The following is a 16,959-nucleotide window of genomic DNA, read 5'->3' as shown; positions in this document are numbered from 1 at the left end:
ATAAAAAACGAAATGAAATAGGATCTGTGTTTTAATCAGATTGCCTATATACCGTCTTGTTCCTTACTGTATGTCTTCTCCGTTTTTGTTTTCCAATTGCACTCCCGACATTTCATTGTGGTATTATCTCTAACATAAATGCTGGCTGGTGTGATTTGTGGCCACAAATTTTAACAGGTGTCATATTCAGGACAGGGTATACTTATTTGTCTCAGAATACCTAATACCACTTGCGACTTTGCCCCGGATGTTGTAGCATATTTGTCTCCGCCTTTCGAAGAAAGCAAGGAACTATTAAAATGAGTCTGTTTGTCTGTGTTTATTAGGCAAATGATTTGATGGAGTTCAAAGATGACCATTTTTGGCTTAGGGTAAGCAGAGATAAGCAATTTGATTGGTTGATGCTTTGGGACACAATAACTTTAGTTCTAATTAAGTGAGAGTGATGAAACTCCGAATATAGATTCATTATATCATTACCATTACTAAGTTCGATGGTGAAAATATTCTGCTTAGGCTAAGGAGCGATAAGCATTTTGATTGGTCAAGACTTGAGAACAGAACAACTCTGCTTTTAATAGAGGTAGAATGTTTAAACTTGATGTAGATGTTCATTAGGTGAATGTCTTGACTGAGGTCAATGGTTAATTCTGTTTAATTACAGGAGGAACTAAGAAGACAGCAGCTGAAATCAGATGATAGTGATGGTGAAAGTGACACAGAGAGTAAAAATTTAATCAAACGTAGATATCAGTCTTCGTCTAAAAAGATCCACAAAGAGATGTTTCCGAAGGAAAAGAAATCCAAAAGTCATTCCAAGACGGATAAGGAGGAATCCGCAGATTTGAAGGACTACCTTGAATATTCATCCGATGGTTCTGAATGTTCTGACAAGGAATCCAGGAACAGCAAAATACTGGACAAGAAGTTAGAGAGGCAGAGAATCGAAGGTGTCGTTATGCATCCCAGAAAAGACATGACCACTACTTTCTCTGAGAGTGAAATCAGCAGGCAGGATCAATACAATAAATATTCCCCATTTCCTGTTAGTGCCAGCATGGAACAAAATAAATTAATGGAAGCAACTCCTGGTTTAGCACGAACCACCCCAAAAGAGAATCTGGGCAGTACAAATTCTCAGACAACAGATGATGGAGCTTATCCGTTTCTTGTCCAGGCAGATGTGCATCTTCAGTCCCCTAAAACATCATTGAATAGATCGTCAACTCCTGTGGCAACATCCTCCCCAATGTCAACCTTTAAAAATCCTGGTAGAAAGGTAGCATTTGCTGACCCCGATTCAAAATCAGGGAACCAAGATGACTCAAAATCAAGCATCAACTTTCAAGATGTTTTTGACAAATTTTTGTTAGGACCAGATGGAAATATGAGTCAGATACCCGAGGAAAATCAAGATGCGGACAGCGCACACAGTTCCACTAACCAATCGCTATATAGCGGAAGTGATCTTGTTGACAATCCACACAGACTATATGTGAATATTGGGGATTCGGGTTCAAACCCAGAGTCCAAAGGTGGTTTTAGAAACACAAGACCTATCCTACCGCCTTCTTTGGTGGCTGGAGCCAGGCGGCCGATGGATTCATCTGGTAGTTCTTTAAACAGTGGATCGGCGTCTTCCCTTCCACAACAACTAGGACGAAATAATCAACCAAGGCTCAACACATTTGGATCATCAAAACCGTGGGCGCCACTTAGAACTCATGATCAGAGACCCTCTTTGGACTCTGGCATCACATCATCTAATGGTACCATAGGTCAGTATTCAGCATCTTCAGATGCTGGTAACTCATCACCACCTTTACCTCCTCCTCCAGATGGGTATGAGGAGGAAAGTGGTATGCAGTTTGATTTCCCTTCCCCGCCACAGATGTATTCTCCTGGTAGTATTGATCAAGAAGAAGTAAGATACCAGAACACTCCTGCCAGAGATAATAAAAAGGGGAATGGTCAAAGAGGTGGTGGAAAAGGAAGCAAGCTGTAAGTTATATTAACAATTGTCTTAAATTTGTTTCACAGTAAGTGAGACCAGAACTCTTATATCATGCAACCTCATATCATTCTGTGACTTCAACATACATTATGTAATAGGTAAATCTGCATGTTGCAGGTCTTTCTTTAAGCACAAAATATTATATAAACTATTAATTAGATATTTATTAACATGAAAAGACGATAATCAACTCTCGATGACATCTTATCTGTCCGATTTTCATTGGATTTGAAGCCAATCTGCTGTTCAACATCTGTTGATGATTAAACGCAAAAATGGATAATCAAGACTATTGTTATAGTGCTATAACAATGACAATCGAGGCCTCAAAGATTTTAAAATAAGGTTTTCTCGCCTTAGAGTGAAGCAATTTGACTGAAATTTTCAGCATTTTCCTTTTACATCATCTATTATAATAGTGGGAACTTCAGCTCTGTATCTGATCTTCCATAATGTATGTTTAAGTTTTATTTTTCCCGGTTGTGTTTCAGAGCTCATATGACGTTCCTATCCATAACGTGTGTATTAGGTTTGATGACTGGTGTTTATTGTGTGAAGGATACGTCAGATGCTAGAGTAGATATAACAATATATACACCCAGAGATTATCTCTCTAATACATCTACGATATTCCTTAATATAGATAAAGATGGGGAAGTTATAAATGCTTTAAATATTCCATTACAACAATACAGTAAGTAGCTTTTGTCATATCGGGGTTAAAAGTATACATTTCTTGACCAGAGTGTGCCATCTCATAATTGGACATGTTGCCTGAACATCGCATCTTGATAAAAGAGTCATGGCACGATCGAGATGTTCCACTCTAAATATCATACGAACAGTTTCAGCACGATCTTATATAGTATTTCTCATCTTGAGCCAACCAGATGACGAGTTTGGACACAACGTCAATATGATAATAACAAGATCTAGTAGAAAGTCAAGATGGATGTTGGCTGACATAATCCCGTTTACAGTACAAATTTTAAGCGTGCCAATCACGGTACCAGGCACGACACGTTTAATTCTTTTGGTAGTGTAAACGGGTCAAACATAAGCGTGCCGTACTGAGTACTGTGCCAATTGGGCCCACTGAAGTGAGGTGGTCATGGCATGGTTAAATTTTTGTAGTATAAACTGTATTCTGTCTGAGAACGGTCCTCGGTGCGGATTACTGCGCATGCGCCATATGAAGCTTGACCATTTGTCCTGGTAAATTGTATAAGGACTGAAATTAACTTTTCTTTGAAGAGTTCCACATTTGGTGTGCCGGTGATTTTAGAGTAATGTAAACGGGTCAATTTCTTGAAATTTATCGCGATCTGATACCATGACGAGAATCGCACACTTATCGCGGCCAAGTGTAAACGAGGCTATATCGGCTATACATTCATACGCTATCTATTTCTCTGTTCGAAGATGTTATGGGGGAATAAGGGGAATCGTTGTCGCTTTGTACATAAATTTATACTATTCTATTTTGTTATATTTTTTTTTACAGATATTAAAAATCCAATTTTAAAGGATATGTATTCTGATCTATGTATGGAGCATGATTGTGAACAAGGCTGTGATATACAAACTGGTGAATGTATATGTAAAAAGGGTTATAAACTGGATGCAGCCGGACAGTGTATTGGTAAGTTTGTCATTTTAATCAGATTAAAATACACATCTGTAGATCTGTTACCACTGTTTGTCGTTTATTTTGTACACGGTGAACAGTCCATTTGCTGATTACAATAATCCGTTGGTTTTTTTTACTTCAAATTTTGTCTAATGGATTGTAACAGTATGAAATATTTTGCCCGTAATATATATTCTGACTATAATCTGACTCGAAACCATTTTTTTAACAAATTTACAACCTAACCATTGTAATATTGTATTGTAATGATATTTTTATAACAGATTTAGAGCCTAACCAATGAATATTGTATTGTAATTATATTTTTCTAACAGATTTAGAGCCTAACCATTGAATATTATATTGTAATTATATATTTTTGACTTGTAGATATCAATGAATGTATGGAGGGAAGAGCCTAAGCATTGAATATTTTATTGTTATTATATAACTGATTTGTAGATATCAATGAATGGGAGGGAAGGAGGAGCAAGCGAGTCTAGCCATTGAATAAAATATTGTAATTATATATTTTTGAATTGTAGATATCAATGAATGTATGGAGGGCGGAGCGAGATGTCACAAAGATGCTGGTTGTTTAAATAATAAAGGATCGTATAACTGTATCTGTAGTGGAGAATTTTATGGTGATGGTAAAAACTGTCGAGGTACGTTCAAGTTCATTAATGCCAAATTCCCATTGATCAAATCACTAAATTTAATTTTGCTAGGGTTTCCTTCACATTTTTCGACATTATGCTCTTGAAGGGATAAATCTATTTGTTAATGCCAGCTCAATTTTTGTCAAGGTCGTTGAAATGTAAATAAGGTTAGGGCACGTGATTGTTGGCAAGATTGTAGGTTAGGGTTAGAGTAAGCATTAGGACTAGGTCCATGGTTGGGGTTAGGGTTGGGATAATCGCCAGTCCTGTTTACATCTCGTGATTTATGACGAAAAATTGAGCTGGCCTTATCATTTAGCACCAACCACTCTTGGGGTCGTTGGCATATTTAATACTTCACAGCTTTTATTAATCCATTGTCTGTTGAAAAATCATTTTCATCATATATATATCTTCTTTGAGCAGCATTTAGCAACCGACACACCATATAAATACAAAAACATAATATGGAACATAATTACTATTTTAATTAAAATGATGTTTTGTTGAGGGTTTTCTCAACGTTGATTTTGTGTTTATTATGTATATATGTTTATGAACATATTTTATAATGTCATAGTATCGCAACCGCCGGTTCTATACACAATGCTTGAGTATGTTATTTTAGAAGCTTAATGTTTCAAGATCAACGTTTTGGGTTTTCAGTGTAGTTGATACTGTACGACGCACTGTTTCACTGAAAATGACACCATATCGCAACCGCCGATTCTTTACACGATTTCTCAGTGTTATTTTAGAAGCTTAATGTTTCAAGGAGATCAACGTTTTTGGTTTTCCCAGTAGCTGATACCACACGACCTGCTGTTTCATTGAAAATATCTTATAAGGGCATGGTATCACAACCAGCTATTCTACACACAATGCTACAGTGGATAATTTAATAAACTTTATGTTTCAATGTCAATGTTTTCGTGTTTTTTTTACCATCCTCATTAGCCCAGTCGGAGCAGAACAGTAGGACGTTAAACCCTATTCCGGAATTTTGAGCTTTCACTGTAACTGATACTGCATGACCCGCTGTTTTAGGTTACTGCATGTATGTTTTATAGGCACTGAATGTTATATATATTTTACAGAATGTAAAGCTCCCTGTGTACGAGGGACGTACGAATATCAGTCATGTGATCAAATCAAACAAAAGATATGTCGAGGTATTGTTCATGTTATATATACTTTCTTACAATCCGATTAAAATACACATCTATATTTCATTTCGTTTTATTTATACGTTCGATGGCCTACACTACATGAAGATCTGACCGGTTGAAATGGAAGGTCGTGTCAGAGGGCATACGAGAGGCTTTTGACCCTATGACATCAGACATTTTATTAACCAATCAGCGTTGATGTTTCTAGTGGGTTACGCACAGTTTCGAGCACCTCACGCCCAACACTCGCTGTAACAGACTGTTCCATTGGCTAATCCCTCACATCATCCAGAACGTGGGTTATATAACAACTCTTCCAGATCCTAGTGTAGTAAAGTAAAACAAAATTTTAAACTATAAAAACCGTAACGAAATAGGATCTGTGTTTTAATCAGATTGACTTTTTTAGATTATTTATTTGTTCATTTTTTTTTATATTGTCCTATTATATATATATAGTAGTGTTTGAATTACGTTTAGCGATTTAGTAATTTTAAGAAAACATTGTATGGATAAAAGCTGTCCGTCCATACACACCATAACGTTTCAGTTTATTACAGAATCGTTATTGATTATTATTAAAAACAATTTGCATAGTTAATCATATTTAGTTAAGAGCTAAATCTGTCTATTGCAGGTCTTTCTTTAGGCCCGAGATGTTATCTAAATTATTAATTAGACATTGATTAACTTATCCAAAGTATAATCAACTCTCAATGGCATTGGATTTCTCTGATGTTAAATACTATAAATACTATAAAGATAACATTTTTCTGGAATAAGTGTCATATTATTCTACCTAATAACGATTGTGTAATGAATTGAAATGTATTGGTATGTATTACATCACAGGTATAACGTTTCCATACAATGTGTTCGTAGTATTATATATCAATTTCCATTTTATCGGAATCACTATGAAGGAATATTTTCAAAGCGTGATCAACATGGACACCCCAAACCCCGGACAGAAACAGGAAGTGTTCATGCGGATAGCGCAAAATCTAGTTTGACAACATGTTATCAAGGTGTTGTAGGATGCTATAAAACTATTTTGGCTTGCCGAACGATTATGATCGTCTCCCATAAATTAAAAAGGAATTAACTGGTCGTTTGACAGCAATATTGGGTATATAATTTCTAAATCATAACCCTTTTTTACAATAATATTTGACTTTTTATGTCACTATGCACATTCGATATTCCCCCACACCCACACCATCTTGTAGTCTTCAATCAATGATTTAAATAGAAGTTTACTTAGAATTTTAATTATACAACATTCTATACACATTTGATCATTCTGTAGACATAGAACTCTCTACTCTGAGATCAGATCTCAGCTCTGAATGGCCGCCATTTTTCAAAATTAGAATACTATTTTTTATCTTTATATCTTTCAAATCTATTAAATATAAGCAGAATGAATACTTCTCCAAATTTATAAAGATATTTAGTGTTTTCGTCAAAAAATCGTCGATTTAGGTACTAAATTAATGTCTGAGTTAATTGTAGACAGTGTAAGTCTACTTTAGATAAGGTCAGACTCTATGTAATATTTGAAGATAGGCAAAAAAACAAAATTGATTCACTTTTAATCTGTGACAATTGAGATATGCATGTTAACGAAATTGTGAAACGTGAATGAAATGTGTTTTTAATCTGATAATTTAAAAGGTTTGGTTTATTTGTTATAGTAATTTATGTTGTGAATATACAAGTCAATATATCGTGAAGTGGTTGTATAGTCTAATTACTTAGTTACTGGACTATTTGTGACATTAGATTAAAATACAAGTGTATCCAGTCACATAAATTATAATCAATCTACACACCTGTACACGAATAACTGAGATTATAATAAAGTACAGGTGTTCGGTACCTATACGTGGTCAACTGTCTGTAGATATGATGTGCTGTATAATAATAAGTTATAGTCTAGACTCTCTTGCCCAGAGAGGGACTTATTGAAAGTTGATCAAACGCTATGACGCGCTTTGGGTCATGCGTGTAGAGAAATGGCTTTAGAGAAAAAAAATTTTTTCGCCATTCCCGCCCCCCCCTGCCCGCCTCAAGTGTTACGCGAGTGCGGTGTTCAACATATTTGGCACTGCACTTCGATCGGCTCACGGTTACCATGGCTCAGATATGTTACAAAAAGACTCCAGCATACGCCCCGACCCACCCTCCACCCCCAGCACCCTATTGTCCATCTCTGTCCCACAAGATTGTGTATCTCAAGCTAAATCAGCGTTCACCATAGGGAATCAAACCGTCTGTTACATGCTATCAGCGTTCACCATAGGGAATCAAACCGTGTGTTACATGCAATCAACCATGGATACACACAATATTTAGTTGAAAAAAATATGGTCCAAACTCTCTATTGTGCCCTTAAGTAAAAGAAAATGCTTTCTTATTTTTGTTTCTAAATACTTTTACCTGTTTTGTCACTTCACTTAGATTTTGATATTTAAATCCACTGCTTTAAAATATTCACGCACCATTTTTGCTTTTAATTTGAATTTTTCAGCTTGTAAAGCATCTTGTCCAAGGGGATTTTTTATGAACAAAAGATGCGATATGAAGCATAACGCAGAGTGCAAAGGTCAGTTGGGTTAGACCAAGGTCATATCTTTAAACATTTACATTTAAACATGTCGTTAGTATGTTACCAAAATCATTTAAACATGTCATTAGTATGTTACCAAACTCGTTTAAACATGTTGTTAGTGTGTTACCAAACTCATTTAAACATCTCGGTTACTAAACTCATTTAAACATGTCGTTAGTCTGTTACCAAACTCGTTTAAACATCTCGTTAGTATGTTACCAAACTCATTTAAACATCTCATGTTACCAAACTCATTTAAACATCTGGTTAGTATGTTACCAAACTCATTTAAACATCTCAGTTACCAAACTCATTTTGAGACTAAGATATGTTTTATATTTGCTATGTTCAAAGGAGAATAAGTTGACCCGACAACCCTTGAAATTCAACTGCGAAGGGTTCAGTAAATGTGTACGCCCATGTGCGCACAGCATCTATTTTGCTTATCCACGACAGCATTAGGAAATTGCAAGGCTTTGGGCGCCTTGTTGCCTGACGCTAAGTTCCAATTTGTATTAAAATATTTATGTTATGAAAAAGGATGAAGAAGTTAATCTTCTCATCCACAGTTTTTTTATCATCATTTTATTTATTTGTTTTTTTGGCTACACATGGTAGAATTTGTTTTTTTTATTACTCAATTTTTGACCACCATCCCACTTATGACACATTATTCCCAGCACATTTTGATATTCACCCACTTTAATTGCCATCCGCCTAAATAAAATCTTCAAAATGTAAGATCCAGTGTACCCAAAGAATTATTTGTGGCCAACACGGGCTCACACTCTCCCGATTTTCGGCCAACGGCCATGGTTTGGTTTGTCGGCAATAGAGGCGCATAAGAGTCGCCCATATCAAGGATACTTATTTAATATTTCGGTCAAATTGTCATCTTTATAAAACTGAACATGATGAACTCCCTAAATAAACAGAAAGCAGTCATGAAATAGCAATGTCAACCTGATGAGTTGTTGGTAATAATCGACCAGCGCCTTACGCTGAGGTCCCAATGGGCATTTTTTTGCTTCGAGATGTACTACCGATGGAAATTGATGAGCCTCCAGAGACGTCGGGAACAGGTCCCCTGTGTCCCGGGGAAGCTTCTGGAGTGTGGCAACCACGTGGAATCATCGGGAGAAAATTTGTTTATATCTGCATCGCCGATACTTTTTATCCCAGTGGGATCTAGGCATTACATGTAGCCGAAAAGACATCACCAACGACTTTCGGATCATATTTGTGAGCAATGGACTATCCCAGTAAGAGAATTAATGGCATGTACTTGCCTAACTTGTAGGAAATTTTTTATAGTTATAAACATTAAAACGTGGTTGTATATTGTTGTCACACCTGTTTGTCCGTTGATCTGTCATCCACATTTGCTTGTGGACGCTCTAGAGTCTTAAGTGTGTTTAACGTCCACTCGACACAAACTAGATTATTTCGGGACTAACATATGGTTAAATTTTATTTAAAAAAAAACGGAGGACCCGGCGAAAACTCACGAGGCTGGAATGGCGACTATACCCCTTGTCACGTACTACCGGGGAATTGAAACCATGCCAGCAACCCCCCGTGTCTATTAAAACTCGAACATCTAAAGTTATCATCTGATCACCCGTATAGTAAATGTTAGCACTAGCAAGAACTAAACGCAAACACTTGGGATAGCTGCCTACAATAACATTGTGGATTGATACTCGTGATCAGTTTATTGTTAGCAGTAAATGCTCACATTACCTACAAAAGTATAAATATGCGACAATCTTTGTGAGCAATTTATTGCGTCTCGTAAATGCTCACATTAACTACAAAAGAATAAATATGCGACATTGTTTCTCGCAAATGCTCACATTAACTACAAAATATGCGACAACCTTTGTGAGCAGTTGATTGTGTTTCATAATTAACTACAAAAGAACAAATATGCGACAGCCTTTGCGAGCTGTCGAACTACTTCGCTGCGGTGGGCGTATGTTTCGTTGTCTGGCAACCTATCTGTTTTATTTTTATTGATTCAATGCATGTATGTATAATTTATAACAGGGCAGACTGAACTATGTTGTGCTGTTTTTAAAGCAGATGTTGTTTAGGCTATTTCAGAAATCAATGTTTTGTTTGTTTTTTTTATATATAAAATATTTAATAACTGCATCGTAATGATTGCCTGATTGTTGATAGTAGTGTCTCTATGTTTATAGACGTGTCAGGGTTATTTTGTCCACGTTTTTTTTCAGTTTGTAAACCTAGTAAATGTTCTGAATCAGATTTTGAATACAGAATGTGTACCAATAGACAGGACAGGGAATGTCGAGGTAGGCTCCCTTTTAGTTTTTAGTTACCGGTGCATGTTCCAAGCATTTGATTCGTCTAATGTCGTCTCAATCTGATTAAAATACAGATCCTGTTTCGTTTCGTTTTTTTATATTCAAAATTTCGTTTTACTTGTCTTTACTACACTAGGATCTGGAAGAGTTATTATATTACCAGCATTCTGGTTAAAGTGAGGGATTAATCAATGAAACGGTCTGATACGGCGAGTTCTTGGCATGCGATGCACGGAACTGTTAGTAAACCACTAGAAACGTCAACCCTGATTGATTAATAAATGTCTGACGTCATAGGGTCAAAAGCCACTCGTACGACACCTGACGCGACCTTCCAGTACAATCAGTCAGATCTTCATGTAGTAGAGGCCATCGAAAATATAAAAAAACGAAACCAAATATAAATCTGTGTTTTAATTAGATTGATGTCTTCTCTTATAGTTTTAAAGGAAATGTTGCTGATTTAAATGTGGCCTTAGGCTTATGATATGTATGCTAATTTAGTGAAATTGAATTATCCGAATGTTTTTATTGACAAATTTACCATTTTTGAAATTTAGGGCATTGAATCATTAGCTGATTTTCTGAATTATACAGAAGTGCATGTCGGTTTTGCCTCGATAAAATAGAATTCAATATTTCATTTTTAGTCAGCTTCTGTAAAATGATATATATTGGCCTCAATTGTTAATTGCAGGAAACAATTAATTTGAATTTCTATTTTAAGCTTTAATTTAATGATTTTATGAATCATGGATCTCAGTTGTTAAATATCTAGATATCCTAGAACAGTGATTTTCAACCAGTGTGCCGCCAGATCTTCCTAAGTGTGCCGCAAAATTTTGAACAGCACACTAAGAAAATGCAAAAAACCATGTGATTCCAATTCCCCCGTCAAAAGTCAAAACCTAGTAACTCACTTTTTTTTATCAAAATTGAGTTAGGACCAAATTTGTAGTTACTAGGGTATATGCTTCCTGTTGTTGTACTAGATATTCCAATCTTTTGATTTTGTAAGCAGTTACACCCATGACAACCTAGCAACGTCCTTTATTTGCCTAGTATGCCACAGAAAAACCTAATAACTCAATAGTCAGATCAATGGATAAGCTGGAGTTTAATATTCATTCATTACGTTTTCCTTTCTTTTCTCAAAATAAGAAAAACGTGAGTTACTAGGTGTTGCCCTTTGACAGGAGAATTGAGTTTTACTGGTGTCTACTGACAAGGTCATAGCTGTGTTTTCTTAATTTAGTTTGATTGATTCTATGTGTCTATGACTAGTTTCTGTCTACGGTTGTATGCCATCTTACTTACCATGTTTTTATTTTCCAAAATTCAAATATTTTTCATATATATTTAGCCAGGTGTGCGGCTATTTTTTCTGGTATTCCAAGGTGTGCCGTTGGCAAAAAAAGGTTGAGAACCACTGTCCTAGTACCTGGTATTTAGTACAAGGTTATGTGGCATTTCCCCCTGTGAAAATCTCACTGTACGCCATTGTTATTTTCTTGATGTTTTTTTCTGTTCTCAGATAGGAGTATTTTGCAACCACCTGTTGGATCTAAAAACACCATCATAGAACGTTTACGGGGTATCGAAGATGACACAAAGAAAATTGAATATCTACGACCATCTGATTTTATTGGTTTGAGAACCTATACTTTTGATAGAGGTGAGTGATACGTTATTAATATAGACCTTAGTGTTGGTTCCTTTTCACAGTAGTTTTGCTCAGATACGTCGAGAACAAGGTCGAACATCGGCTGAAAAATACATCTTTGTTCCTTTGATACTTTCAACATTGGACGGGAGGATGTGGGGGAGGATAATCGAATGGTTAGCACATGTGCGCTGTATCATAAGGTCTGTCATTGAGATTGAGTCAACTGGCGTGGTTTCAATTCCCTGGTTGTACGTGACAAGGAGTAGGGTCGCCTATCCAAACTTTTAGGATTTCTCCCAGTCCTCCGGTTTCCTCCCACTCCCACTTCTAAAGACCCCTACGCGCAAGCGAATTGTTGAAATAAAATTGAACCATGTGTTGGACTATAATTTTAGAAAAAGCACTTTCATGACTTAGGAAAATGTATGAATTCTGTATTAATATAGAAAAATGTTTTACCCAATTCAGAATTCTTTTGTTGTTGTTAACAGGATTGGGGTTAAAGGTTGAAGTTCGACTTACGTCACTACAGGCGTCTCAGCTGTTTGTACCGGTGAATTACAGTAGTCATCAGAGTGATGGCCTGCCACCAGGAGCTAAACTTGAAGATTTTAGACGATATTGTCCACACCCTGTACCTAGCTACTATAAACTCTTCTATGAAAAACACCGTGTAAGGCTCTTCCATGATTTAATTCAGTGTGACGTAGGAGCAAAATGGGGTGTCATGTTTTCTTCCAGATCGTGGTGGCTCAGTTATTAAGACATTATTGGCCGAGAAAGTCCATCAGGATTTTCCGGAATGGTTCCCCCTTGTCAGTGGTAAAGGACAGTAATCATTTTGAAAGTTCAGAGCTGAAAAACGACATCTGTGGATTATTCTGGCGCAGTTTACATAGGAGTTTATTTGGCTATGCGCAGTTTGTTTTTTTCGCATGAAAACTCGGCACTAGGAAGATAAAACGCAACTTTTGTTACAATAATATTTGAATTATAATTCAAATTCTATCACCACATCAACATCAAAACTCAAATTCTATCAGTTACAAGGGTACAAAATAAAAGAAAAATCTGATTATTGTCTTTTAAAGTTTCTTTAGGGAGTGAGTCTGGAGGTTGAGACTAGAAAAATAGGCCAGGTATTTCTATTTGGCGGTCAAGGGCTTAGCTGATCGGATATCAATCCTACTGAAAAACCTGAGTGAGCTGATACGACTGGCGCTCACTCGACTCATCTGAGGGAGTCGATAGAGAGAGCCAGCTGATCTGATCTGTGCAACTGACCATCACAGGAGGAAACACTCATTAGGGGTCAGGAAGCATCGCTACCTAAACACTTTTTCAGAGCACTACACCATTTTCTTCAGAGCACGGTTTTCTTATTTTCGAAACCCGGATTTTTCATTTCGAAGCACATTCATGCACCAAGGCACGTTATTTTAGGCCCTAGGCCCTGTAGATAAAATCAAAATTTTAGTAGATGCTTCAATTTTGATTGGCTAAGCACTAAAATCAACCCAGTATTATCCAATCAAATTACTAAAATTTGGATTTTATCTTAGTTAGAATTTCGTGAAACAAGCCCCTGGCCTATTATCTGAATTGCTTGATTTCTAAATTTGTATAATTGTAAATCTTTACAGAATATAACGTACAGAATAGACGAAAATAACCAGGTACAACCATGTGAAACATATAAGATGTTTGGTAAATTTCCAACGGCCAGAAATCTAAAAGAACAGTCTTTTCTAGCCGTAGAACCTGGACCTATAACAAACATATTCGAGATTAATCCCACATATTTTAAATATTCTACTATATGGGTTCACAAATCGAAAAGGTGAGAATAACTGTTGATTTTAGACTACAGTGGTCATGGGTTGGGGCTAGGGGGCCGAATGGTCTACAGGGTGAGATTTAGATCACAAGATATGTCATTGAACCAAGCGGCATGGTTTCGATTCCCCGCTTGTATGTGCCAATAATTGGGTCTTATCTGGGTCCTCCAGTTGCCTCCCCTCCACTGCTAAAGACAGCTACGTGAATTATTGAAATACAATTGAACCTTATGTTAGTCCCGAAATGTCCCAGCTTGTGTTGAGTGGACGTCAAACCCCAATTCGCTCTCTCTCTCTGTCCGACTTTTCCTAGAATTAAATGGGATTTAATACTTCGGTCATTTTTGAGACGACCATATTGCATTTTTTATTTTATTTCTATGTAGGAGAATTTTGCTTGAGTAGCAATGTTTCCTCGCACTCTCCTTCTAGATATATGTTGTTGTATAATTATGCTGTATAATTATTGTTTTGTATAATGTTATTGTATAATGTTGTTGTATAATTATGCTGTATAATTATTGTTGTTGTTGTATATTGTTGTTGTATAATTATGCTGTGTAATTATTGTTTTTTTATAATATTGTTGTATAATTATAGATGTATGAGATATAGTGATGGGTGTGATAATTGTACCATCCAGTGTGTAGTTCAGATGAAGAATACCGAAGATTGTAAAGTAAAGGGGGATGATAATGATAATGGTTGGTCACCCAGATTAAGAGTATGTTATAATTGTTGTGCTCGTACAAACTGTACAGATAACTGTAAAGAATATCACAAGAAACATTGTCAATCAAAGAAGTAAGTAAAACATTTTATATTCACCTTTAGTGTTAGTTTAGTATTCATTTTGAATGAAGTCTGTATCATTACAGGGACTGTACAGCGCAGTGTCCGCTGGATCCATTTATCTAATCTGATATGTACTTTTGTTGTTTGTTGTGTCGGGGGGGGGGGGGGATAGCCGAATGTCTGTCATTTAGTCACCTGGCATGGTTTCAATTCTCCGGTTGTACGTGGCTAGGAGTAGGGTCGCCTGTCCAACCTCGTGGGTTTTCTCCGGGTCCTCCAGTTTCCTCCCACTGCTAAAGACCCCTACGCGCATGCGAATTAATTAAATAAAATTGAACCATGTGTTAGACCTGAAATGACCTAATTTGTGACGAGTGGATGGTAAACCCTCTCTCTCTCTGTCTCTGTCTCTCTCTCTTTCTCTCTCTCACCATGATCTAATAGGGCCACTGAGCATTAGTATCATTCATTGTCTTTATAATTTTATTAAAAGGGAGCTAACTCTATTTATTTCAGTGTTGAATGTCGTCGAGGAACAGTGGTCGAGTTCAGAATACAGCCACAATGGAATACATCGCAAGCTAATTATTTTTTCTGTCACGTACAACCTAAAAAACAGCAGAAACTTCTCAAATTAAACTACGTTGTTCTGTATAAAGGCAACGCTCTCCATTATAAAGAAATTGAGTTAAATGGTGATCTCAAGTGGGAAACAGAAGGAAAAATGATTCATAAGTAAGTGTGTAATATATTAGGGTTGTAGATGGCTATAGCTATTTGTTAAGGCCAGCTCAATTTTTGTCAAGGTCACTGAGATATAAATAAGCTTAGGGCAAATGATTGTTGGCGATTGTATAGGGTTGGAATTAGTGCTAGCCCTATTTACATCTTGTGACCTATGACGAAAAATTGAGCTGGCCTTATCATTTAGCACTAACTGGTTGTGGATGAAATGAATCGGCTTTTATTGTTACGTGCGGTCGGATTGTGTGTTTGTGATAATGACACATATGTCAATATAGATAGATTGCGGCCAATTTTTTCTGGTGACTTTACAAGGGGAGATGCTCGCTTGTCAGTCCAGACGTTACCGAATTGACAGAATTGCAATAAGAGTGACGCGGAATTCAGTCCTGTCACAGTTCTGTCAGTCCAGACAACGGAGGCGGTGCTAGTAGAATCTTAACGTAATTAAACCCAACAAATATGTTTTGGCTACATGGTTGGTTGAGATATTTTCTTAATCAGTTGATGCGTGCATTGTACACTGAAATCCCCCTTTTAACTCGATTGTCACTATTTTTGGGATTGAGAGAATTCAACCAAGTAACCCCAAGGTTTTCGAGCAAAGGGTAACTACTCTGTACACAGATATTGCAGGGAAAGCACCGATTGAAGACACACTTACACTATGAGAGTTGTTATAACAAAATATAAGCATATCTCTTGAAATCTTAAAAAATTAAACAGAACCCACCCAGATTGACACGAAATAACAACAGTGAGGTCAGTGTCAGAAATTCTGCATTAAAGGAACCAATATGCAATTAAGTCTCTGTTTTGTATCTTGCCTAGCCTCAGTTTTAAATAATTTTTATTTTACAGAGATGGTATCTTATCCATATTGGTTGATGCTAAAATCAACAACATGCCAAATTTCCTAGAAGGGGAGTTTGCTGGTAATAAAGAATTATTTCGTGTAGGAGTTTATAAAAACGGTGGATCTACTGTTCAATCAACAGTTATAAATGGACAGTCTATATTAGTTCGACCAACAAAACCATTCGGTCTTGTAGGAATATCAACAGGTATTATTTTTATTTAAGCATTGGTGGGGGGGGGGGGGGCGGTGTTGGATGTCCGAATGTCCTGGATAAGAAACACAATTGTGTAATTCAACAAAAATAGCGGAGTTGGATGGCCGAATGGTTAGCACGTGCGTGCTGTATCATACGGTCTGTCATTGAGTCAACTAGCGTGGTTTTGATTCCCCGTTTGTACATGACAAAGAGTAGGGTCGCCTGTCGAACCTCGTGGGTTTTCTCCGGGTCCTCCGGTTTCCTCCCACTGCTAAAGACCCCTGCGCACAAGCGAATTATTGAAATAAAATTGAACTATGTGTTAGTCCCGAAATGACCTAGTTTGTGTCGAGTGGACGTTAAACCATATTTCTCTCTCTCTCTCTATTTAAGCATTATAATTTGATCTCAATAATTACAATAATTCGTTTGCGTGCAAGGG

General features: G+C 36.7%; 1 protein-coding gene across 1 annotated transcript in view; it reads left to right on the top strand.

The window, feature by feature from the left end:
* Positions 1–16,543, top strand: part of LOC126813376 (uncharacterized) — a 126,365-nt gene extending 109,822 nt beyond the window's left edge. The window contains exons 8-20 of the mRNA XM_050539144.2: positions 665–2,001; positions 2,506–2,708; positions 3,519–3,656; positions 4,190–4,312; positions 5,404–5,478; positions 8,009–8,083; positions 10,330–10,407; positions 11,954–12,094; positions 12,577–12,758; positions 13,729–13,925; positions 14,524–14,727; positions 15,235–15,453; positions 16,324–16,543. Coding sequence (XP_050395101.1) covers positions 665–2,001; positions 2,506–2,708; positions 3,519–3,656; positions 4,190–4,312; positions 5,404–5,478; positions 8,009–8,083; positions 10,330–10,407; positions 11,954–12,094; positions 12,577–12,758; positions 13,729–13,925; positions 14,524–14,727; positions 15,235–15,453; positions 16,324–16,543 — 3,192 coding nt within the window. The remainder of the gene's footprint in view (positions 1–664; positions 2,002–2,505; positions 2,709–3,518; positions 3,657–4,189; positions 4,313–5,403; positions 5,479–8,008; positions 8,084–10,329; positions 10,408–11,953; positions 12,095–12,576; positions 12,759–13,728; positions 13,926–14,523; positions 14,728–15,234; positions 15,454–16,323) is intronic.
* Positions 16,544–16,959: the final 416 nt, after the last annotated feature.

This window comes from Patella vulgata, chromosome 1 (genome assembly GCF_932274485.2).
Source record: "Patella vulgata chromosome 1, xgPatVulg1.2, whole genome shotgun sequence".
In the NCBI taxonomy this organism is placed as follows: domain Eukaryota; kingdom Metazoa; phylum Mollusca; class Gastropoda; family Patellidae; genus Patella; species Patella vulgata.
This window is presented reverse-complemented; position numbering and strand designations above follow the sequence as displayed.